Genomic DNA, 24,406 nt, shown 5'->3' with positions numbered 1-24,406 from the left:
ATTTCGTTTCTGGAGCTTTTTCCTTGGTGGTGGCGGTCTCGCTGTGGATGGACTTGCTGGCCCACATATGAGTGACATTCCATGTGTATAACATGGCTGTGGTAGCGGTGGTGAACCGCCAGTCGGCCAGGGATGCGCAGGTGCTGAAGCTGCTGCGAGTGTGTGTGCTGGGCTGCTTGCAACATGATATTGCTTTTCGCGCGGTGCACGTGCCCGGGGTCGATAATGACATAGCTGATGCTTTGTCTCGTTCGCAGTGGGGGAGATCCCGTGGGTTAGCCAAGGCCACAGTTCGGGAGCCGACCGGCATGCCACCACAACTGTGGTACTTAACAGCACAGGATGTTGCAGCTGTTTTAGGATCCTTGGTTCAGTCAACGAAGGTGACCTACGTGACAGCATAGGAGGAATTTTTGGCGTCGGGCGTGATGGCGGTCTTTGGCGAGGAGAAGACAGGAGGACGTTATACAGTTTATCCTGTCACTGATTGAGAAGGGGCTCATGCAGATCACAATAGCGGGGAAGCTGGCAGGGATTGCCTTTATGGGTAAACTTCTTTGGGGTTATGTGCAGTCAGCGGGAGAGCTCGGCTTTGATGTTAGAGGGTTGGGCCAGAGAGTGTGGAAAGGTGTGCAGGGTCCGGCAACCATTGTCCTTGGATCTGTTGGAACAAGTGGTAGGGGCTTTGCCGCAGGTTTGCAAGGACGCGGGGAAACACTGCCTGTTCGCCACACTAATGTTGTGGATGTTTGCGGGCGCCTTTCGGGTGTATGCTCTGGAGGGATTTGTTGGCGACGCTTAACGAACTGTTGGTGGCAGGGAGGTGTCCTGATGTCTTGGTCCTTCATTTAGGGGAAAACGACATGGTAAGAGAGTCAGGTTTGGTGTTGATGAGGGCCATGAAGAGGGATTTGGAGGAGATTAAGAGGCAGTGGGCAAGGTGCACGGTGTGTAGTGTAGTTCCTATTTTCCCAATAGGCCCTGCGCATTAGAATAACATAAACAGTAGTATCGACGTAGAAGTGCGGATCTTCCAGGCCTCCACTGACTATGCTAAACTTAATTGGGTTTGTTACCAACTAGCTCAGAGGTCACTGGAAACTTTCTTGACTGAATAGGAAGTGATCAGCTTCCCTGGCACAGCCAAGAAGGGATTCAGTTTTCCAACAACTGTGCAACATGCCAACTTTGCTCCTCAGATAAGAGTCAATCTCTAGAGTCGTGTGAACAATAGACAGTTATTTTACTCAGTCAGTGGTTGTGCAGTTTACTTTCACAATATGTAGAGAATAGAGAGACGGGCGTTGTCAATAAAGGGTAACATTTATTGAACAGTCTTTCTTCTCGTACAAGAGAAATGAATTGCCACAATTGCAAGACTTGTTATTATAAAAAGTACGTACAGTAAGATGAGTATTATGAAATAATACTGTAAAAGCATTGATATGGTTTCTTAGCCATACAATGGTTTAAAATGAATAAAACATATATACATTCATATATACATTAGGCTAAAATACTCAACTGGTGCTTCTAACTATGCCTACCCCAGTGTACCTGACCTAAGCCTAATACTTGGGAGGGGAGTAAGTAAGTCGCTTTAAGTTAAGTTGGTTTTGCCAAGGTTTGCTTCAAGAATTCTCTCTAAGGGTTTAGTCAACCCCATACCTCTGGAATAGAATGATGGAGGTCTGGTATCTCCTTCAGGGGGTCGATATCCCAGTCACCCGCAAGGGTAGCCTGGAAACGCCGGAGCTGGATTTCTCTGCAGGAGAAAAGACAGCGTCTCTCTCAGCGCGTCGAGGAAGAGGAGGAGGGGCAGCGTCCGCGGGCAGCTTGCATCTGCTGGGCTCTTGCAGGGGACGGCTTTTCAGCTCCTAAGTTCACCACACCATCGTTCGCTAGTTAGCAGCGATAGCAGTAGCGATAGCAGCTATGGTATCATCAGCATAACAGCAGCTTCGTCAGCAGCGATGGCATTGAGGCAGCTAGCGTTTGCTTAAGGCAACGTTGGTAATATTTATACCTGAAAGGTGCCTTGCTTGACGTAAGTTTTTGGACATAAGACGTCAATAAAGATGTCACTAGGAAGTGATCGTCTATCAGTGCTCATTAGAGTTCTATTACTAATCAAAACATAGCAAGCGGGGCTTTCCCAGGTTGCTGAGTTTTTATCTTGTTGAAGAACTCGGAGTGTTAAACTAGGAATCTTAGATAGTAACTTCTGCTATGTCATTGCACTAATTGGCTGCAAAGGAAGTGGCAGAGAAAGCGATTCTGAAATGTGGCTCTGTTCGTGTGAGGCCAGAGACGAGTTTCTGAATATTGCATTTGATCAGTTATGCCAATATAGGGAATAAATGGATTTATAGCCGTATAGGGGCATAAGGTCACAGTATCGATCAGGGTCCTAGATTAGAACGCTACACCCACTCCACGAATTCATGTCCATCAAATTACTAAAACTAGAGCAATAAGATGCATGTGTAACATTGCCCACCCCAAAATACATATATGCATTTGAAATAGGCGTATTTGTAATACGTGAAAATTTAGGTACTATACGTTTTTGAAGCATAGAAATCATTAAAAAATTATAGCATATGAAATCAATGAATGATTCTGCAAAAAGAATTACACATGAAAATGTCTCTGAATACAGAAAGGAAGGGCGAGATAATTTCATCACATAAATGCATTGCAGTAAAATGTGCTAGAGGCTGGTGTAAAGTTATTATGTCTCTAGATGTATTTAGAAATAGAAGTAGAAGCTTCTGTTCTCTAAGAATAGTTCTACTTTAAGCAAAGAATTTTTCGTGCCAAAAAAGATGAATATTAAAAAGTGTTCAATTCAAAAGAATTATTGCTTGAACGGGGAAAATAGAGTTCCAACGCTTTTAGCAGTTTTTGTTGTTCAAAACTGAAGGCCGAATTCAGAGTTCATGGGAACGCTGTGTGTCGGAATGCTTCTCTAAAGTTATTGTTTCTGTTCGGGTGAGAACATCATATCAGACAGGCTCTCAAAGAATTGGTCTACAAAATCAGGTGACAGTTCGACCAAATTCGATAGTGCTGTAACTTGGCAGGTGTGAGAATGATCGCTGTCATCAAAGGCTGGATCAGCAATGCTCACAGAAGGTCGTACCTGGGTGATGTTGCTTTTGTCACTCGCTCCACTGTTACCACCTAGTCGTAGCACAGGAGGCTCAACGAATGCCGTCATCAGGATTGGTAGCCGCTGGGGACAACACAATTCGTGAGCCGTTATCGGACTTAGCAAAGTATCGATATCCATTGGTACTGCTGATGGAAGTGAAAGACAGGTGCCCAACACGCACTCATCTCCGCATAGCATACATCAAAGTACAGGTAAGATGCAGTTTTGCCATATCGGTCTGAATGAAAGGAACCAGGTCATGTTTAGATCTCTCAGCCTGGCCAATCCAAGGACTCTAGTTATTCTGTCCCGGTAGCGGATTGCTAGGATTGTTTCTTCCATTCCCATAGGAATCAAGTCTGAGCTGCGGCTTGCCATATCGAAGCAGGAGGGTCAAAAATAAAATCCCTGCTACAAGTCCCAAAAATAGGGGTATGCCGCCAAAAACAGAGTGGACAAAATTTGGAACGATTCCCAGAATTGCTTGAAATGGTGTTAGCAGTCCCGTAAAAATCGTCTTGAATATGCCTGGGATGCCTGTGGCACTAGACATGTTAAGGAGTTGGCTCAACATTTCTACGAAATGCACGGGGCAATTTGTTGATAAAAGGTCATGAACCTCCGTAGCTGTCCTTGCAACTAGGAGATCATACGTCTCTTTTGATGACGTGATGGGCACTGTTGTCTGCAAAAGCACAGACTTCATTTTGCTTAAAGTATCAATTCGTATAGAAGAGAAATGCAGACGAGGCCAGATGGGAGTCTCTATGTCTCCAGGCCCGCTCGGGAACAATGCTTGCATACAGCATTTGACCATGGAAGTTACGCTTACGAGATACGCTTTTCCTGGCAAAAGGCCACAACATCTGTGATCCGTTCTTAGAATGTAACTCCCATTCGCGACTTGCAAAAAGAAGGGCTCTATCTGGGTTCCAGGTGTGACAAGCTGGTGGCATGAAAGGTTGTTAGAATTACCTTCACAGGCTCCGTGTAAATTAATACCCTGGCACAAAAGTATACCGCTTAGTGAACGTTTACAGTTTTCACCACTAAGAAATACATTTTTGTCGCTGTCACTATAGCATGAATGTGTGTATGGTAATTTCCATGCTGACTTAACATATCCTTTACCTAATTGTTCATACTGGCCAGTAGGTATGTATTCAAGGCACTTTTTAAATCGGAAAGTTGTTATCGGAATAGTGATAATTCCGTGTATTATCCATTCAATGACAGGACTTTCTGACATTGTCAATGGTAATCTCTCAAGTTTTTCGATGCTCAGGATTGTATAGTCTGCTCCTTTCTGTGCCAAGCTGATTTGTTTATCAGTAAGGTTAAAAATGGAAAACAATGACGTTGTGTTGATTAAACGCCAAGGCACATAGCCTGAACGAAGATTTTGCAGCGTCCAGCCTAATTGTACAATAGAACGTAATTGTGACTGGCCATGCTGTAACATTAGCAAGTCTCTGTCTATTATATCAAAGGCAGAGGATACAATATTGTCCAACGAATATATTCTGGAGGACAGAGTCATTAACCCATTGTCCACTACAGAAAGTGATTTTTCCAAATTAATACGATCAATTTCTCGTATTTTTTCTGCTGTTTCAATTTGTGTGACTTTCCAAGCCTCGTTGTATGCAGCATAGATGCTGGCCGCTATGAAACGCTTTTGACGCTGTTTGCGTGGTCCAAGAATGAAATTGCGCAAATCAGCACCATCTTTAAGTAAAGATAAGTGTTGCTTAATTTCAGCCAGTGTGGATGATCCTAGCCATTCGAGGCAGAGTTTCCCTACACTGTATGTTGTTACTATCCCTGGATGTTGTCTCTGGGAGTATCTAGGGTCTTGTCTGGTCATTTTTAACCCCTGTGTTTTGTTCAGGAATCTATCTTGACAGTTGTTTGTGTCAGTAGGCCAGATTAACCACTTTTTCCCATCAGGATGTGTTCTGTTAAAATGTAAAATTTTAGTTACGTCTATCTCAATATCTGTTGTTGTATTTTCAGGTATTGGTTTTGGAATAGACGGTTTGTTTAGGTCTTTGATCTTAGCTAGGCCAAGACAGGATGTTTTGTGAATTGTGTCATTTAAAAAAAATCATTTGTTCTGGTACCATGCAGGGCCTTGTACCTGCCAATCTTTCGTACCCCAAATGGTTTTTGTTTCAATGTTATTTTTCCAATAATCAAAACCAAATGTCATAATTTTTTCATAAAATGCTTCTGAATATATTAATTTAGTGTTTGTCAGCATTGTTTTCATTCCTATTTTATCTAACAGTTTGTAATAAAACGTTTCTACATCACTGGTGTTAAACCCTGAGAAGTACTTGAATTTCTCAAAGAATGTATTAAAACTGCTTTTAGTTGGTGTAGCACAATGTTCCCATTGATTATACTTAAAAACATTTCTAGGTTGTGCAGATTTTTGCAAATAATGATCGGCATAATGTGTAAAACAGAACATCTGTTCATAACTAGACGAACCTTGTAAATAATCATGTTCTGTGAATCTAGCTGACATTACTAAATCAGACATCATGTCATTAATACTGTTAAAGTCCCAATCATCAGAGAATGTACTAGCTTTTACAAAGTCACTTAAAGAAACCTTCAGTTGATGAGGATACTTCAGGATCTCGACCGGACCATAGATCTCATAGTCAGTTTTCTCCCATACTACCCCACCGGGTATTGGAATGGCTGTGACATTTACTGTTGACAGTTCTCTTTTCTTCACCTGGGATGATCTGTGTGGTTTGAGGACTAAGTTGATGTTCTGACTTGCTGTGTCCATTGTATTATATTTTCCCTCAATGAATTTTCCCAAACAAAGTACCATGATGAGCCAAAGCAGGAGGAAAAATACACCTAGACCGAACCAGAACTCTAACCAAGGGGAAATAAGGTAGATTTCCTTCAGTTGATGAAAGAGTTCCGTTGCTTTTTCTTTAAAAGTCTATTTTGTTTCTGGCATCACTTCGGGGTTACTTTGATCCTCGGAAAAGTTGTCGAAGTCGATGAAATAACCAGAGGCAGTTCTGTCAATTGTTGGGATTGTTCTTTCAATCTGTCTTTCGGTAGCACTTTCTGATGCCACATTATTGTAGACTGGTGTTTCTTGACGAACTGTTTCAATCTGTGTCTCAAGAGGCACGAGTTCCATGGCATTATTGCATAGTCCTTCTCTGTGCACTGCAGGCTGATCGAATGTGATTAGTCTTTCAGTTTGAACTTCTTGGATTGTTGCAAGTTTGGGTATTCTGTTGTTTCTTGGGAGTCCACTGGCCTACTGTTGATTATAGGCCACATGCTTGTGGTTTTACCAGGTCGATAGATACAACTCTGTTCTCCTTTTTACCAGCAAGGGGCGGTAGTACTACTGATCTTGTTCCGGTGACTGCCAAGACAGGTACTGCTTTTCTGTAAGAAGGCCCAAATTCCTTCTTCACCGCTATTTTTTCTCTGACTAGATCCCCAATCTTTGGAATCCGAACAGGCCTTGCTGGGGCTGTTGCTTGTGGTGCCTCGTCAGTGGTATCTGGCTGTTGCTTTAACTTTATGTTGCTTAAGGATTTTCTTGTTTCGTTCAAGTCCTGTAAAACAGCCAAACGATCTTTGGTGTCAAAGTCTGTTTTCTTATCTTGTACCACTGATACTTGACTATCTAAGTCCTGAACTCTCATTCTAGTTCCGAACAATAGTTCGTATGGGCTGAAACCTTTTAGAGAATTTCTTGGCAAATTATTAAGACTGATTTGGACACTTATTAGATGTTTGACCCACCCAGCACCCGAACCTAATACCTTCGCTGTTATAGATCGCTTTATGTCTCGGTTTTTTCTTTCTACCACACTATTCCCTTCGGGGTGTGACGGACAAGAATACCGCAACCCAACTCCCATGCTGGCCATGGCCTCCTTATAAGCTCGAGAGCTGAAAGCAGGACCCTGGTCAGAATGGAACATGGCAATTGCGTATGTGCCGATAAAGACTCACAGATCTTTTATAACCGTTCTGGCGTCAGCCGAGCGCTGGAGGCCACATTTTTTAAGTGTGTTTAGACTTAAGGATTAATAGGACGCAGGATGGGATGTAGACAGCGTTACGCTGTTTCTGTTTGGTAGCCGGTAGCGTAGTTCACTACTACGGTCCCTGTTGCAGTTTTCAGAGTTGTTTGCATATATTTGGTGCTGCACACTCATTCCCGGCCACCAGTATACCGATTGTAATTCAGTCAGGGATTCCTTGATCATTCTGTGCCTAGGACCCAAACCCATGTGTGCGTCTGCTATTAAAAATATTCTCCTGTTCATGTTTGGAATTACCCTATCCCCCACTCCAGGGATTCGAGCAAAAGGAACGGAGTTTGCATCGATTACGTATGCATAATTGAGTGGATAGTTCACGGGTAGTGCTGCACAGTCGCCTTTTACGGTCGTTTTTACTGCCAGCATGGTTTCCCCGTCTATGTATTTTTCTGCACGCTTTTTTGTGGCTACGGAAGCCGGTTTAGTTGCTTCCGCTGTGGCTGTGTTAGCCAATGAATTCCCTGCAACGTAAACGCCATCACGTTGAAGACTCTGTGCGTGTATCACGTGAGTCTTTTGTAGTTCTTTCTGTAAAAGAGCTACCTGTTTCCAGAGCAATTTATGCTTTATAGTGGCACCTGTGTCATCTTTGTAATCGTTTTCAATCCAGCTCTGCAGTTTATTATTGTAAGAGTTGACGCATAAATGAGAATCGCACATGATTAGTGTCGGGAATTTACGTTCTGCATTTTCAAGCGCCATCTTTAAAGATCTGATTTCAGCTCTCTGAGCCGAATAGTTTCTTACTGATTCAGTTTTTGTTACTTTCGGTCTGAATTTACCGCACAGCCAACGACCTTTAACAATCGCACACGCTGCATCGTAGGATTTGCTCTCTACGTTGAAATGCTGTACAAATCTATCTGTATAGATTATACAGGCGTACTGTGGGAGAGGCAGAAGTTCGATTGGCAGAGGATATTCTTCTTCATATTCTAAATCATTCAGTTCTTCGAATTGCGCGGCAAAATAGTATTTCACATCTTCCGCTCCAAGAGAATCTACATACTGTATCCATTTCGGATTCAGTGACACTGTAGGCAGGTTTACTGGGCTGAATAGCGCCTCGAAGGCGGATTCTGCTGTGAGGATATTAATCCGTTTACCATGTGCTAATTCTCGTTCATTTGCTAATGCAATTTGCACTGCTTTCACAGTTCTTTCTGTGTGACTGAATGTTTTTTCTACTTGTGTGTACAAGTGAGATTTAATTGAAATTGGTACCTTTTCTCCCTCATTAGAGGTCAGGTACGTGAATCCGCATCCACCTGGGATGACTCGGATTACAAGATCGCGTGTGTTGTCACGTGTATCTAATTTTGTTTTTGCTAACATGTCTGTTTGCAGTGATCTCAAAATTTCTGTGTGTTTTTGAGTCCAATTGATTTGTTTAAAATCAGGTTTAATTAGTTCGTAGAGAGGTTTAACCCTCTCTGCGTAATTTAGAATGTATGTTCTTCCGAAATTCAGGAAACCTAGTATGGATTGTAAATTCTTCAGCGTTTTTGGAGCTTGGAGTACAGCGCACTTCTCTAAGAAGTTGTCTGCTAGGCTTTTTCCTTCACTTGATAATTCGTATCCTAAGAATAGTACTGTCAGATGGGCAATTCGAGACTTTTTAAAGTTGAATTTGTAACCCTCTGCTGCGAACCCAAGTATAATGGTGTTCACTCTTTTCAAGTGAGTCTCCAAGTCGTCGTCTGTGAGATAGATATCATCTACGTAAGATAATGCCTCATCATCATATATTTGTAGTAACTCTGTTACTCTAGCTGAGAATAGTCCTGGGCTGTTCTTGAACCCCTGTGGGAGCCTACAGAAATTTTTCTGAGACCCCATTACGGAGAAAGCGGTCAAATACCTGCTTTCTGGTGCAATGTTTTGACAAAAGAAACCATTAGATATGTCTAATGTCGTTTTATATTTTTTCCTAACTATGTTGTTCATTAGTGCAGCACTATGCGAGTTTTGTACTGCAAACGTTTTGCAACATGCATTAAGGTGTCTGTAGTCCAAAACTAGACAATATGAATTGTCTGGCTTGGAGACAGGAAACAAAGGATTGTTCATTTGAGAGGTGCATGTTTCAATCACCCCCTGGTATTCAAGTTGATCTAAGATCTCCCTGACTTGTTTTTTAGCTTCTTGCTTAATGGGATACTGCCGTTGGGCAGTTGGTTCACTTTTTAACTGGATTTTGTGAGGAGGTGAGTCCTCATCCCATCCTACATAATTTTTATATAATGCCGGTGCCTGGGCTACTGCCCATTTCCTTGCATAAGTATATTTTTTGTGAATCGGAATGTGATTCGAGAAGGCAGGCATAATCATTTCTTCGCCACGAGGGCACTCCCTGACAAACTCTGGGGGCCAATCTTTTTCAGCTAACAGAATATCATAGCCTTTTGAGAGTTTATCCCAAAATAGACCCTTTATTTTCCTAGTCTTATCACCCTCTATACGCAATGTTATTTCGTATATCTTATGGGGCTCGCTAAGTCTGGTGTCGGCAGTTTCAACCTGAATGTATTCATTCGTGTCCACTGTCTCCAGATGACTCATCAAGATCTTGCGGGCTATACTGATTTCTGCTGCACTGTCTAGCATTGTCTGTGCCCTCTCCCCGTTTTTCAACTGTGTCCTCAGTATTTTCGGCATGGTTGATTACTCTAATACTGGCTACCTTCTTTTTTGGAAATTGAGATTTTTTACTCTGAGCAGGTGCCTTGTCTTTGGACTTGGTGTGCTCTCCTGGGTCTGACCGTCCTCTTCTTTCCGATTTCTGCGAAAAAGATCGAGAGGGACGTGTATCAATACTTTGATATCTATCAGGTTTTTTCAAATTATCCCTATTTCTAAGGTTGTATCTTTTCTCAGAGGGTTCCCTCTGGGGAGACTGGTGTTCTCGAGTCGGAGTTCTTTCCCTCCGTCGAGGAGACCTTCCTCTGGACTGGAAAACTTTTTCCTTGGGAGTGGATTGTTTATTTCCATCCCAGCTCTTTTTAGGAGTATTTGAATTATTTTTAATAAATAATTTTTCAGGATTTTCGAGCAGTTGGGGCTTTACTGGTTTTCCACCCAAGCTGTCTCTACCTAATTCTTCATAGCATTTTTCTATGATTCTGGCAAGCTCAATTGGCTGATCTGTTATATCTGTTTCCTTCAACTTCTGGCGGATCGCCACAGATGCTGCTTCTCCTTTTATATTGGCTAGTAATATAGCCGAGACCTGCTTAAAGTCTTTCAGTAATTTCATACCAAGAGTTAAAGCAGGTTCTGGACCGTATTCATTTTGAATCTGTCTTAGTACATCTGGTATTACCGCCATAGACGGAACACCATGTGTTTTTGTGTAAATGGAAGCAAAGACTGTACCCCAAGTGTCACAGTCCTCCACATGTGGTGCGATTCCCATAAGAAGGCAGATGGTCAAGATTCTGTGTTTCTCGATAGGGGTAGTATCCGGAAATACTGCCTCTATTTGAGTGATTTTTTGCGCTAACCAGAAAGGAATTTGTTCCCGTTTTATGGGTGTTTTACCAAGACCTGACTGTATGTTCTGTGGTGTGATTTTATTAGTGTTCCCCTGATGAGGGGTCAGCTGTGGTACATTAACAGCTGGTTGGACTGTTGCAGTCCGCATTACATATTGGACTAATTGCCTATGTATTTTTATAAGTGTTTTTAGCTGTACTAACAGCTCTTCTTTTGACATTTTTTCAATGTCTAGAACCGGCCACGTTGCTCCTGGTCTACCTAGTGGACTGAGCCTGGTAATATGATTATTATTTTTTAGGGCGCCTTTAAACCAAAGTAAATGTTCTTGGTATTTTAATGGGATTTCAGTCTCCTCGAAAGGAGCGTACTCTTCCGGTGGATCCTCTACTGTATAGTAGTGGAACTCGTGTGTTGCAGCGTTTGCCGCTGGAAATTTTATCCATGAATAGAATACCTCTGTCTGCCGATATTCGTGTGCCTCTATCACGAAGACGACTGTGCCACCTTGTGTGGTCAGTCCATTTTCTATAAGTTTTAAAGTTATAGATTTTCTTAAATGTGCCGGGATGATTATTGCACCGGATTCAGTAGTAGTGTCGGGACCCTGCTGAGTCGCATCTGCTGCGGCCCCAGTGGTTCCGTTTTCTCCTCGGCATTGTATAAATGCAAGGTTTGCAGAGCAGGTCTCCAAGGAGACAAAGATTAGGTGCACAATATTTTGGAACACTGTATCCTTCAACGTTGAATAAACCAGAGCTTTACATAGGAAGGATATATGTTGATACCACGCATACTTTTAGCACGCATACCATTACCACACATTTTTTACAACGCAGGACCCATTACCACGGATACCTTTACAACGCATTACACTACAACGCAGGTACTATTACAACGCATACCATTACAACGTAAATATAGGTAAGTATATAATATTTTAAAATAATGTAATTAATAATAATTTAAATATTTAAATTAATTAATAATTATTTTATTATTAAATGTTTTAATTAAATATATTAATTTTTATTTATTATTTTTTAAATATATATATAAAAAATACCCCTGTACCCCAAAACCCAAACCCAACCCTGAAACCTAAAAATACCCCTGTACCCCAAAACCCAAACCCAGTCCTGAAACCTAAAAATACCCCTGTACCCCAAAACCCAAACCCAACCCTGAAACCTAAAAATACCCCTGTACCCCAAACCCCAAACCCAACCCTGAAACCTAAAAATACCCCTGTACCCCAAAACCCAAACCCAGCCCTGAAACCTAAAAATACCCCTGTACCCCAAAACCCAAACCCAGCCCTGAAACCTAAAAATACCCCTGTACCCCAAAACCCAAACCCAACCCTGAAACCTAAAAATACCCCTGTACCCCAAAACCCAAAACCCAACCCTGAAACCTAAAAATACCCCTGTACCCCAAAACCAAAACCCAACCCTGAAACCTAAAAATACCCCTGTACCCCAAAACCCAAACCCAACCCTGAAACCTAAAAATACCCCTGTACCCCAAAACCCAAACCCAACCCTGAAATCTAAAAATACCCCTGTACCCCAAAACCCAAACCCAGCCCTGAAACCTAAAAATACCCCTGTACCCCAAAACCCAAAACCAACCCTGAAACCTAAAAATACCCCTGTACCCCAAAACCCAAACCCAACCCTGAAACCTAAAAATACCCCTGTACCCCAAAACCCAAACCCAACCCTGAAACCTAAAAATACCCCTGTACCCCAAAACCCAAACCCAACCATGAAACCTAAAAATACCCCTGTACCCCAAAACCCAAACCCAACCCTGAAACCTAAAAATACCCCTGTACCCCAAAACCCAAACCCAGCCCTGAAACCTAAAAATACCCCTGTACCCCAAAACCCAAACACAGCCCTGAAACCTAAAAATACCCCTGTACCCCAAAACCCAAACCCAATACCCCTAATAAATGTTATTTAAAAAAGATAAACTAACTATAAACTTACCTAAAATTACGTTGTAATGGTATGCGTTGTAATAGTACCTGCGTTGTAGAGTAATGCGTTGTAAAGGTATCCGTGGTAATGGGTCCTGCGTGGTAATAGATGTGTGGTAACAGTACTTCGTGCTAAAAGTTGCATGCTAACAGTTACATACCCATAGGAATCTCTTCCTACTGAGTTCGGGAGGATTTTAACCTTTCACCCACTCCAGACGTCTATTGGAGTATTTACGGGAGAAAGGGGTCTGTGTGAAATATGCACGACTGAGTTACTCTAACGTCTTGCGTTAGTTTATCACCTTACCAAACGTTTGGGCGCCATGGAGTGTAGTTCCTATTTTCCCAATAGGCCCTGCGCATTGGAATAACATAAACAGTAGTATCGACGTAGAAGTGCGGATCTTCCAGGCCTCCACTGACTATGCTAAACTTAATTGGGTTTGTTACCAAATAGCTCAGAGGTCACTGGAAACTTTCTTGACTGAATAGGAAGTGATCAGCTTCCCTGGCACAGCCAAGAAGGGATTCAGTTTTCCAACAACCGTGCAACATGACAACTTTGCTCCTCAGATAAGAGTCAATCTCTAGAGTCGTGTGAACAATAGACAGTTATTTTACTCAGTCAGTGGTTGTGCAGTTTACTTTCACAATATGTAGAGAATAGAGAGACGGGCGTTGTCAATAAAGGGTAACATTTATTGAACAGTCTTTCTTCTCGTACAAGAGAAATGAATTGCCACAATTGCAAGACTTGCTATTATAAAAAGTATGTACAGTAAGATGAGTATTACGAAATAATACTGTAAAAGCATTGATATGGTTTCTTAGCCATACAATGGTTTAAAATGTATTAAACATATATACATTCATATATACATTAGGCTAAAATACTCAACTGGTGCTTCTAACTACGCCTACCCCAGTGTACCTGACCTAAGCCTAATACTTGGGAGGGGAGTAAGTAAGTCGCTTTAAGTTAAGTTGGTTTTGCCAAGGTTTGCTTCAGGAATTCTCTCTAAGGGTTTAGTCAACACCATACCTCTGGAATAGAATGATGGAGGTCTGGTATCTCCTTCAGGGGGTCGATATCCCAGTCACCCGCAAGGGTAGCCTGGAAACGCCGGAGCTGGAGTTCTCTGCAGGAGAAAAGACAGCGTCTCTCTCAGCGCGTCGAGGAAGAGGAGGAGGGGCAGCGTCCGCGGGCAGCTTGCATCTGCTGGGCTCTTGCAGGGGACGGCTGTTCAGCTCCTAAGTTCACCACACCATCGTTCGCTAGTTAGCAGCGATAGCAGTAGCGATAGCAGCTATGGTATCATCAGCATAACAGCAGCTTCGTCAGCAGCAATGGCATTGAGGCAGCTAGCGTTTGCTTAAGGCAACGTGGTAATATTTATACCTGAAAGGTGCCTTGTTTGACGTAAGTTTTTGGACATAAGACGTCAATAAAGATGTCACTAGGAAGTGATCGTCTATCAGTGCTCATTAGAGTTCTATTACTAATCAAAACATAGCAAGCGGGGCTTTCCCAGGTTGCTGAGTTTTTATCTTGTTGAAGAACTCGGAGTGTTAATCTAGGAATCTTAGATAGTAACTTCTGCTATGTCATTGCACTAATTGGCTGCAAAGGAAGTGGCAGAGAAAGCGATTCTGAAATGTGGCTCTGTTCGTGTGAGGCCAGAGACGAGTTTCTGAATATTGCATTTGATCAGTTATGCCAATGTAGGGAATAAATGGATTTATAGCCGTATAGGGGCATAAGGTCACAGTATCGATCAGGGTCCTAGATTAGAACGCTACAGGTGGTCTGGACCGAGTTTGTTCCGCGCCGGGTGTGGAGAGGTACAGTGAAGCCTAGGGCAGTAGATAAGGCCAGGAGGAAGGTGAATGTTGAAATGGTTAGGTTTTGTCAGCATTCTCAAGAATATGGCATAGGGACATTCGGTATGATGCGCCGGAGTTGTTTAGGGGTGACGGCGTTCACCTTTCACGCATGGGGATGGACCTTTATTTGTTAGAATTACGAGAAGTGCTGTCCAGGCTGCTGGGGGTGCGCAGAGGGTGAGGGGGTGCAGAGCGAGGTTCGACAGAGCAGAGAGTGAGAGGCAGGGGGGGCAGGAAAAGGGGAAGGTGGAGTAGTCGCCTACCCTCCCGCCTTTTCCTGGGTGGCAGAGTTGTTTTTGAAGTTGGCCAAGTTTGGCTGGAGTTTGGTAGTTTATCGTTAAGTTTGGGGAGTTGGTGAACAGGAGCGGGGAAAGGTTAAGCAGGTTGGAAGTTTACATTAGAGGTTCGTTAGTTACAGTTGAAAGATGGCAGATAGGATTTGAGGTCTTGGGAGGGTAGGAGTTTTAAATGTTATGTGATAGGATTGTGTATTATTTAATGTTATTGGAAGTTATGCATGGTATGTTGCAGGGTGGGATTTTTTTATCATGTGAGGATCGTAGGGGTGGGGGGAGGAAAAGTCAAGGGGTCAGGTAAATCAATGTTTAGAGAGGTTTTAGTTTTGTAAGGCTAAGTGCCAGTTTAAATAAAATTGTGATGTGGACCTGTTTCAATAAACGTTTGCACACACAAATGGTTGTCGGTGTGGCTTGCAACCTCATTCCTCCCAATTCTGTTTGTGGCTAATGAGGGTTTGCCGAGAGAACCTAAGAATAATTTTAATTTAACACTTGGTAAGAGGTCCTGCTGTGCGGACCCAATTGTTGTGAGCAGACCGCATCTATGAGCTTCAGCTTTGCCGAGCCAGTACAACGTTCAGCATTCAGGTTCTCAAGACTACTCGCCGTCTTTATGCTGCATTCATCTATGGTAAGGCTGCACTGGGAATATCATCAGCGGAGATGCTGGCAGTCATAGAGATGGTTGTGTTACCCAGGTTTTTACACCTGTTTACTAATATTCCAATCCCACTAACAGGGGCCTTTTTTAAAACATTACATTCCTGCTTAATAACACTTGTGTGGGTTGGCAGACACTCACATGCCCTTATCTTCATGGGGATTCCCTGCTCCAGATTTCTATCTATATTACCTGTGCGCTCTGGCCCACTTTGCTCACTAATGGTTTCACCCCCAACGATACACGACACACACTGCTGTAGAATATGGGGAGGCACACCTAATCCCCCTTCGTACGATGATACCTCATGTGCGGACGTCCAATAATATTACGTCCCTCGGCCTGTTACACAGCACAAATAGAGCATGGCAAGCAATCGCAACGCTCTATACGCACCGTTTCTTCCGCTAATAAACCAGACATCCTTATCAATCACGAGGGAGGCAGGGGTGCTGACCATTTTGCAAGAGGCCAGGGTTAAAACCATGGGGAAGCTTTTCCTGCACGTTCTTTTCTCACAGTCAAGGAATTCAGGAAAGGACGGCCCTGCACTGCATTACGGAGTTTTATATACTACAGTCTGAGGGCAGCAATGAAAGCACTATTCCTAAGCTTTCCCCAAGAACCATCCACATTGACCTAACTGCAATCCCTACTTGCATGCACTGATAAGAAAAAAGGTTACCTCTCACCCATACAGCTTCACAAGTTTGGATTACGCACTGAGGCCTCATGCGTGAGGTCCATGGCAGCCGAAGCGGACTTCCTGCATCTGTCATGGGCGTACGGACCGGTGTTTCAATACTGGGGGCGGGTAACACAGACCTTATCTGAAATAGTAGAGATGCACATAGAGTGTACCCCCTCAATTTGCCTACTAAGCCTCATTAAAGCGCTTCTGCCACTGTCCCGTAAATTAATAGCAGTAGCATTGCTAATAGCAAAGCGCACGGTGTCGCTATGCTCGGGAGGAAGGACCACACCATGCCACTCGCATTGGTTGCATGATCTTGCATAATGAAAAGCTCAATTGGAAACGTACCCTGAAGAGCTACCACAGGCTTCCAGTCCCAGAGACTTTGAGGCCCATATATAGTCTACATGTTGTCTAAGGGCACAGACTAAGTCACTGTTAACATAGAACCACGATGTGTTGGGGTGAGATCGGGTGGATGGGAGGAACACAATATTGTGTACAATCTATTCATGTGGCTGGACTGGGACGAAGTGCCGGAATTTCTGTTCTGTTTTAATTCTTACTTTGGTTTGTTTATCTGTGCAGACTATGACTGTATTTTGTATTAAAGCATAATAATATTTTTTTAAAAGGCTGCGCTGGGAAAGGATGGCACATTGTTAGTAGACAGAGTCAGGAAGCACAAACCTTCTGGATTAGGGGAACACTCTAACTGGTTTTTCCCAGCAACAAAAACCAGGAAAAACAGACCTGTAGCTCACTTGGCTGTTGACTATATAGATAAGTGGTTGCCATGACAAGGACTGGGTCACAGCAATGATACATATAGAAGGGAATGGAATGTGGGATGCTGTTTGTGTTCAGACTGTCAGTTGCTGCCTGCCAACAGCACAGTATGGTCTTTATCTTTAAGTAAATGCTTAAGTCATCAAATGATTTGCAGTGGATTTTCTTAAAGAAGTACAGTTTATTGTTGATGAGTATGGGATGTGACTGAGGACAGGACCAGCCCTATTCTGATATTCAGGAGACAGTCCAGTGCGATTTGTAAGAGGATGTATAGCTTGTGCTTGTAGCGATAAATTGCATACTGTGAAAGGAACACCTGTGATAGTCATGGAATATCCAGAACATGCATGGCAAAGGGTAGGGATAGATGTGGGTGAACCATTTGAGACTTTGGGGACAGACAAGAGATTTGCCATCCCATTAATGGATTATTATTCCAAATGGCCAGAGATTACTTTTGTTAGAGACGTAAAAGCAAAAGAGGTGATTGAATTTAGCAAAAAAGTGTTCAGAAGGGAAGGATATCCTGAATAATTGATATCAGGTAATGTACCTCAATTTGTAGCAAAAGAAATTGAGGAAGATGTTCGGAACAAAGTGCAATTATTCATAAGAAAACTGCTGTATATCACCCATGTGAAAACGGTCTTGTTGAAAGGATTAATAGGGGGGTTGGAGAAAACATAACACTATCTCTACACAGTTCACTAGACTGGAAACTGGAACTCAAGAAGATGGTGTGGAATTATAGGACTATTTCACACTGTATGACTGAGGAAACACCATTCATATTGTTAAAGGGAAGAAGAGCTAGTTCAGTAGTTGTGCCAGCTTGGGTAAACAAGAGTAAGGTGCCAAAGTTGAATGACGAGATGATGGGAGAAAGCATGTGCAGGAAACAGCAAAAGTATAGGTTGCTGAAGGGAAAGGGTGTGTGGAGAGTGGGCTTCAACATTCAAAGTTAGAGATTTTGCAAGAGTGAGAACATTTAATTTATCCTGAAAGGGAGAATCTAAATGGTCAGTACCAAAAAAAAAAACATGCAAGAATTGCTGAGATTTTCTGTTATTGTGAAGGATGGAAAACAATGGAATATTAGGAATGTAATAAAGTGTAGTGAGGCGGAATTGGCACATTCTCATGCAGGATTGAAACATTTACGCGAAGAACCAAAAGATAGTAAAAATACACTGACCAAATTGAAACGTGAAGATTTAAACCATGTAAATGTAGAATTTAAAAAATGGTAATACTGTAGTGACTAATTTGAAACATGAGGATAGGGAACCAGTGTGTAGGAGTAATCATCAAAGAGTTACTCCATGAAAAATCAAGGATTATGTCTAATGTATAGATGTACACATTCTTGTAAATTTTTATTTAGTTGCACACCTTTTTTGGAATGATCCATGTTATGTTAGAGTGAATGTTAGAAATGTTTTAAGTACGTAACAAAGTTATATGGCATAAAGTTAATTTAATTTGTTAAATTAAGAGATATATGTTATATATAGGTAAGCGGTTGCCATGACAAGGATCTGGTGACAGCAATTATGTAATAGAGAAGGGAATGGAATGCGGGATGCTGTTTTTGTTCAGACTGTCAGTTGCTGCCTGCCTAGAGCACAGGCTGGTCGTTATCTATACCTCTAAATAAATACTTAAGTGATCAATCAATTTTCAGTGGATTTTCTGAAAGAAGAAGGGTGTTTTATCGCTGATTTTTCCACATAAAGTGCGGTCATTAGTTAAGTGTTGCTGGGCAACACTATTTAATGAAATGCCACCAGAATTGAGCGCATATTAATGTTTGGGTTATCTCGGAGAATGGAGGCTAAAATGTGTGTAGAGATTTGGTACAATATTAAACAAAATGCTGCTGTTAAGGAGCAAGCTTTATCTGTTCCTATCATGTGAAATTTGCAGCAGAGTATACAAAAAAGTAGTAACTGTCACATCTAAAGCTGGGAAATCTTAAGCTCAAGGAAGTATTGAAGGACATCAGACTTAATATGCCATTTCCAGATCCTGCAATGCTGGATGTATCTGGGGATTTCTTTTCACACTACCACACAAAGGAGCCTGCATCTCTTCCTCTGCATAATGCTGTTAAGGAAGTATTGGAAACAGACTGGACATAGGTGGATAAATACAGCTTTCCACATTTTCTGTCTAAGAGGTTGCATTTGCAGGGTGTTTCAGATGAATTTTCATCCGTTGTTAAAGTTGACTTGCTGATGGCAGGTGTTTCCACACAAGGTTCAATCAATTCAGAAGGTGCCACACCATCAGATCCCATGGATAAGAGGATGGATTTGGCTATGAAGAGAGCCTATGCTGCCTCAAACTTCGCTATAAGGTCAGCAGCCAATGCTAGCTGTACCGCTCAATCTCCGATTAAAGAATTTCAAGGGGTAGCAGAACTCTTAGATCAAGGATCAGATGTAACACCAATCTTTTCAGTAATGGAACAGTATGGGATGTTTATTTATGGAATTATGGAAGGTGGATGTATCTCAAAAGAATTTGCTTATGAAGATTCCTTTTTCGGGACCTAAGGTATTTTGCAATCAGCTTGATAGTTTGATGTAGACATAGTAAATAATATAAAATGCTACTAGCTTTGGTGGAACAGCTCTCAAGAGAAAGATATTCAGGGGCTCGTAGAGCTTTTACCAGCCTTTCATTTCAGAATGGGGAACCAGCCCTTTCGAGGAAGTGGATGTGGTGGTGGGGGGGGGGGGGCATTGGGAGGGGCCCTTCCTCTGACAAATCCCAGTCTTAGCAGCCTAGCGCAGCAAATCAAAATTAGGCAACCTCCAAATCGTGACTATCCCTAGCAAGTCCCTTGATTCCATGGTTAACTTTTCCTGAAGGTCTGGGAGAGATCTATCCAAGAGAAGTGGATGCTATAGGTGATTCAAAAATAATATAGAATAGATTTAATTTCTCCTCCTCCCTAGTATTTTTAAACAGCCCCTCTTCCAGGCAAAGTAGCGAAGAAAGAGAAATTGCAGAAAGAAGTACAGAATCTGTTCAATCAGTGTGGGAGAGGAACATATTCGGTCTTGGTAAAGAAACCATCAGAAGAGTATGGACCAGTTCTGGACCTGAAGTCTATCAACTCTTTTGTCCCACACACAATATTCAAGATGCTCACGCTGCAGTTAATTGTTCCATTTGTGAACAAGGGACATTTATTTGGCATCTAGACCTCCAGAACGCTTACCTATATGTAACAGTGCTTTTGGAATCTCAGAAGTATCTGCGATCCTGTATAGCTCAAGATCATTATCAATTCCAAGTACTACCTTTTGTATTGTTTTTTCATGTAAGATATTCACTAAGGTGCTGTCTATATTGGTGGGATTTATTCACTCTTGCGGCTTCAGTTATTTCCATACCTCGATGAATGACTCATTTTTCTTCTCCTTCCAACGCACCAGAAGTTGTATGCAACGTAATACAACAAGGTCTACTCATGACAAGTTACTTTCACAGGAGCTTCAGTTCATTGAAGGTGCTATTCAAATCAGCAAGAGGTCAGATACTGAATTCAGATTTGACAAGACTGTTATCCAGCCAGTTGGCTCCAGTCAGAGAATGGTTGAGGATACAGGGTCTAACTAAGCACATCCACAAAACTCATCCTTCCCTGGTCCAGATTGTATTTGTATCCACTTATCAATCACCTTTTATCTCATTGGGAATTACGAACAGGAGGTCCCCAGGGAGGCCCACATTTGTCAGAAGATGCAGTGGTGGCTTCAGGAAGAAAATGTGCAGAAAAGGTCAGTTCTCTCCCAACTAAAGTAATAAATAGAGATGTGAACATGCAGGTTTGGGAGGCAGTCCTGGAATAGAGCTCAGTTCTGGGGCAATGGTCAGCACAGGAAAGGAGAGCCTCCTCCAAGTGGATGGAGCTGAAGGTTGTGCAGTTAGCTCGACTCAGTTTTGCCTTGGTGATAGCGCAACAAGAGGTTCAGGAGAGGGCAGACAACAGGATTGCCATGAGTAACATTAGTCATTAGGGGAGTTGCATGGTTCAGTATTTGTGCAGTCAGGAGATTTATCTATAGAAAGAACAGAATCTGTCATCTTGGAAGGCCATTTATCTGCCAAGAAGAGAGAATATTGTGGCAGATTATCTCAGCTGAATTTTTCCTCTGATGTCAGCTTTTTCTTTAAAGAAGCAGACATTACAACAGTTGGTGGGTAGATATGGCCTTTTTCGGAAAAAAATACATTCCTTCCCAAGTTCTGCACAATTCTGCCATCTGAGCAAAGCTTGGAGAATTGACGTAATACCTTTCAAATGGCCTGAGATATTTCTGTATGGGTTTCCCCTGATTCAGAGGGTATAATAAGAGGTGAAGAAAGACAGGGCGATGCTTCCTCTGGTGGTTACATATTGGAATTGCTTCCCATGATTTCCTTTACTTCTTCAGTTGGCAGTGTGCACCCTCTGGGAACTTCCTCTGGATTCTGACCAATTAGTGACTCCTCTCTTGTACCTTTCAGTTTTACAATAGCTCCATTTGGGGGCATGGTTGTTGGAGGGCCAAACCTGGATTCTAGGGGTTGTTCTCTAGAAGGAGCCTCATTACTTCAACAATTCAGATGTCCCTCAACTTTACAGACATATTCAAAGCACTGGCAATCCTTCCACAGATGGTGTAATAAAAGGAAATCATCAGGATTATTAATAGAGCAAGTTAAAATTTTGGAATTACTCAAAGAAGACTTTGACATGCATCTAGCAGTTTCAACCTTGAGGGTGCAATAGGCACCAGTAACATCTTTCAGAAATCCAGACTTTGAGAACGTGGCTCCTCGGGATCGTGAAGATGGCGGCCGGCCAGTCGGCCGAGTGAGCTGGTTTCAGCGCTCTCCTCCTTCAGTTGACCCGCTGAGAGGTTACACCCATGGATTTCTCGTGATGAAGGGAGCTGAATGGAGCTGAAACTGCAGTAACTTTCAGGGCAACAGAAAAGGGTTTTTCGGGTGCCTACCTTAGAAGCGAAAAGTGGAAAGCCAACCCGGGATGCTGCAGTGGGCTCTTCTATGCCGGGATCGTCTTACGTGTTGGATCCTCTCCCCACGGAAGTACACTAGCGTCTGCAGCTCCTGCTGCGGATCCTGCTGCTGTGGCTCTGCAATCAGGCTTGTGTGTCTTCAGCGCGTAGGGATGCCGCCGAAAACTCAAATGAAGAACGCTGCAGCTACAGGGCGCACTGTAGTGCCGAGAAGCGCTGTGAAATCAGGCCGGGGAGCTGCACAATCGCCTGCCGTTCGGGTGTCGATCGGGAGTCCGGGGGCAGGATTACCGGCACATATGGAAGCTTTAGTCCAGCTCCCACAACGGTGAAGAATGCACAGATTACCCCAATGATGTTTAAATCAAAAGCTGACAAGAACAAAACGTTCAAAATCGTAACCACTGCGAAACGCAATGAGCAGGTACCGGCGTCTCCCCCACCCACTTTGTCCTCCTCTACTGGCAAGGTTGGCAGTACTGCTTCATTATCCTCTTTGGGGGGATTGGCCTCGGTTACACCTGAGGGGGCCCCTTGACTGGTATTGAGGTTTTTAAAGCGGGAGAGGCTAGAAGGGGCAGTAGCCCTAGTACTCCACTAATTTCCGAAATCCAGGCTGATAATGTGGTTCAACCCAAAGGAATGCTGGGAGTTGTAGTTCAGCCAGAGTAAGGGGAAGCTGCAGTGTCCTTTACATACTTCCTCAGCTCAAGGGGGCGCTCAAGAGGGCGCGGGGCTCCAGCAGCAGCAAACTATGATTGTACGTGAAGAGATGCCCACAAAAATTGCTTTATTGAACCCCAATGGTGATACTGATGGTGACAATTTTTATTCTTTGTCTGACCATACTGGGTCCTTGGAGGCGGATGGCAGTTTGACAAAGACAGGACGGATGATGAGGACAGCCAATTGGGGGATTGGCGTACTAGTGATGCCCTAAATGCAGAGGCTCTCTCTAATGGGTTATCTACTGTTCGCAAAGCATCTAAGGCTCTGGTCCTGGGGTCTAATACAGGTTCTTTAGTATGGGACTACTCGTTCACTGCTCAATCTGGGTTAGAAGACACTTCTACCACTCAAAGCGCAATCTGCTCTAACCCGCCCCTTGGTGAGATGACACTTGGGACTATCTACCAGACAATAATAGCACACTGTGAGGAGACCCGGCAGGAGAGTGCTCGCACTCAGGGAGCATATCGCAGGGTTCAGAACTGTATTCGGAGGGTAGCCAAAACCTGTTCAGACATCGCCTCTAGAATTGGGGAGGCAGAAGCGAGGATCTCGACTCTGGAAGACAATATGGCTATTCAAAGGGACATAACAGACTCAATCAAATCTCAAAGGGACGATGTCCAGTGGAAACTCGCTGACCTCGAAAACAGAGCTCGGAGAAATGATCTTAGGGTTTTGGGGGTACCGGAAGGGTTGCAAGGGTCTGACACCAGAAAGTTTGTTGCGGAATTGTTTAGCGAAGCATTCCCGGACGTTAAAGAATGGGACTGGCAACTTAAAATCCAGAGAGCACATCGCTTTCCATTCAAGCTAAAGCATTGTGCTGGTCAAATGGATAATAGACCTCGTGCTATTCTTATTTGTTTGAGCAGTTTTCTGGCTAGAGAAAAGATTTAGGGCTGCGAGTTCTTTGTCAGAACTGACCTATGTCAAGCAATGGTTGAACGGATGTGGCAGCTCCGGCAGCTAATCGCACCCCTTCAGTCTAAGGGGGTTCAAGTATTTTTGCTTTTCCCATCTAAACTAAAAGTTATTCATCAAGGCAAGACCAGATTTTTTGTTTCAGAAATCCAGGCCAAAGAATTTCTCAATTCACTCTAGGCTGTTAGATTTGGGGGGTTTCTTTCATAGCTCCTACTCTTCTTGAGAAATTTCCACGGGGAAATACTTTGTCTTTTGTTAGGGGGTGTTGCCCTTATGCGGGGGGCAGGGTTGTTAATTGTGCATGGGGAAAATAATTTCTCTTTTTTTGGTTACCTACGGGTAATTTCCCAGTTGGATTTCTTACTTGGCGTTGATACTGGGGGAGGGTTTATGTTCAAATCAGCTTCTCCATCACTAGGACTTAGGTCCTGACGCCTTGTTAGGGGGGTGGTGGGTCAAGGGGGGTTTTGGGGGGTGGGGTTAGGGGTTAGTGGGGTGGTGGTCGGGAGGCAGGGTGGTTGAAAAAAAGCTTGAATTTACATTCATACCATGGCTCATTGGCTAATAAGCTCAATATATTTGTTATCAGGAGGCACTTATTCTTTCAAGGGGGTGTGGCTACTGATCTGCTTAGCTTATGTT

The 24,406-nt window shown here is 43.0% G+C and overlaps 1 protein-coding gene across 1 annotated transcript in view; it reads right to left on the bottom strand.

Moving 5' to 3' along the window:
* The window catches only part of LOC147749046 (integrin beta-7-like), a 396,742-nt gene extending 375,122 nt beyond the window's left edge, over positions 1-21,620 (bottom strand). Inside the window, exon 1 of the mRNA XM_086929420.1 lies at positions 21,513-21,620. Coding sequence (XP_086785546.1) covers positions 21,513-21,620 — 108 coding nt within the window. The remainder of the gene's footprint in view (positions 1-21,512) is intronic.
* Positions 21,621-24,406: the final 2,786 nt, after the last annotated feature.

The sequence above is a fragment of the Lissotriton vulgaris genome, chromosome 1_1 (genome assembly GCF_964263255.1).
Source record: "Lissotriton vulgaris chromosome 1_1, aLisVul1.2, whole genome shotgun sequence".
NCBI classification, from domain to species: Eukaryota; Metazoa; Chordata; class Amphibia; order Caudata; family Salamandridae; genus Lissotriton; species Lissotriton vulgaris.
Note: the sequence above shows the minus strand (reverse complement) of the source record. Positions and strands in the feature narration are given on the sequence as shown.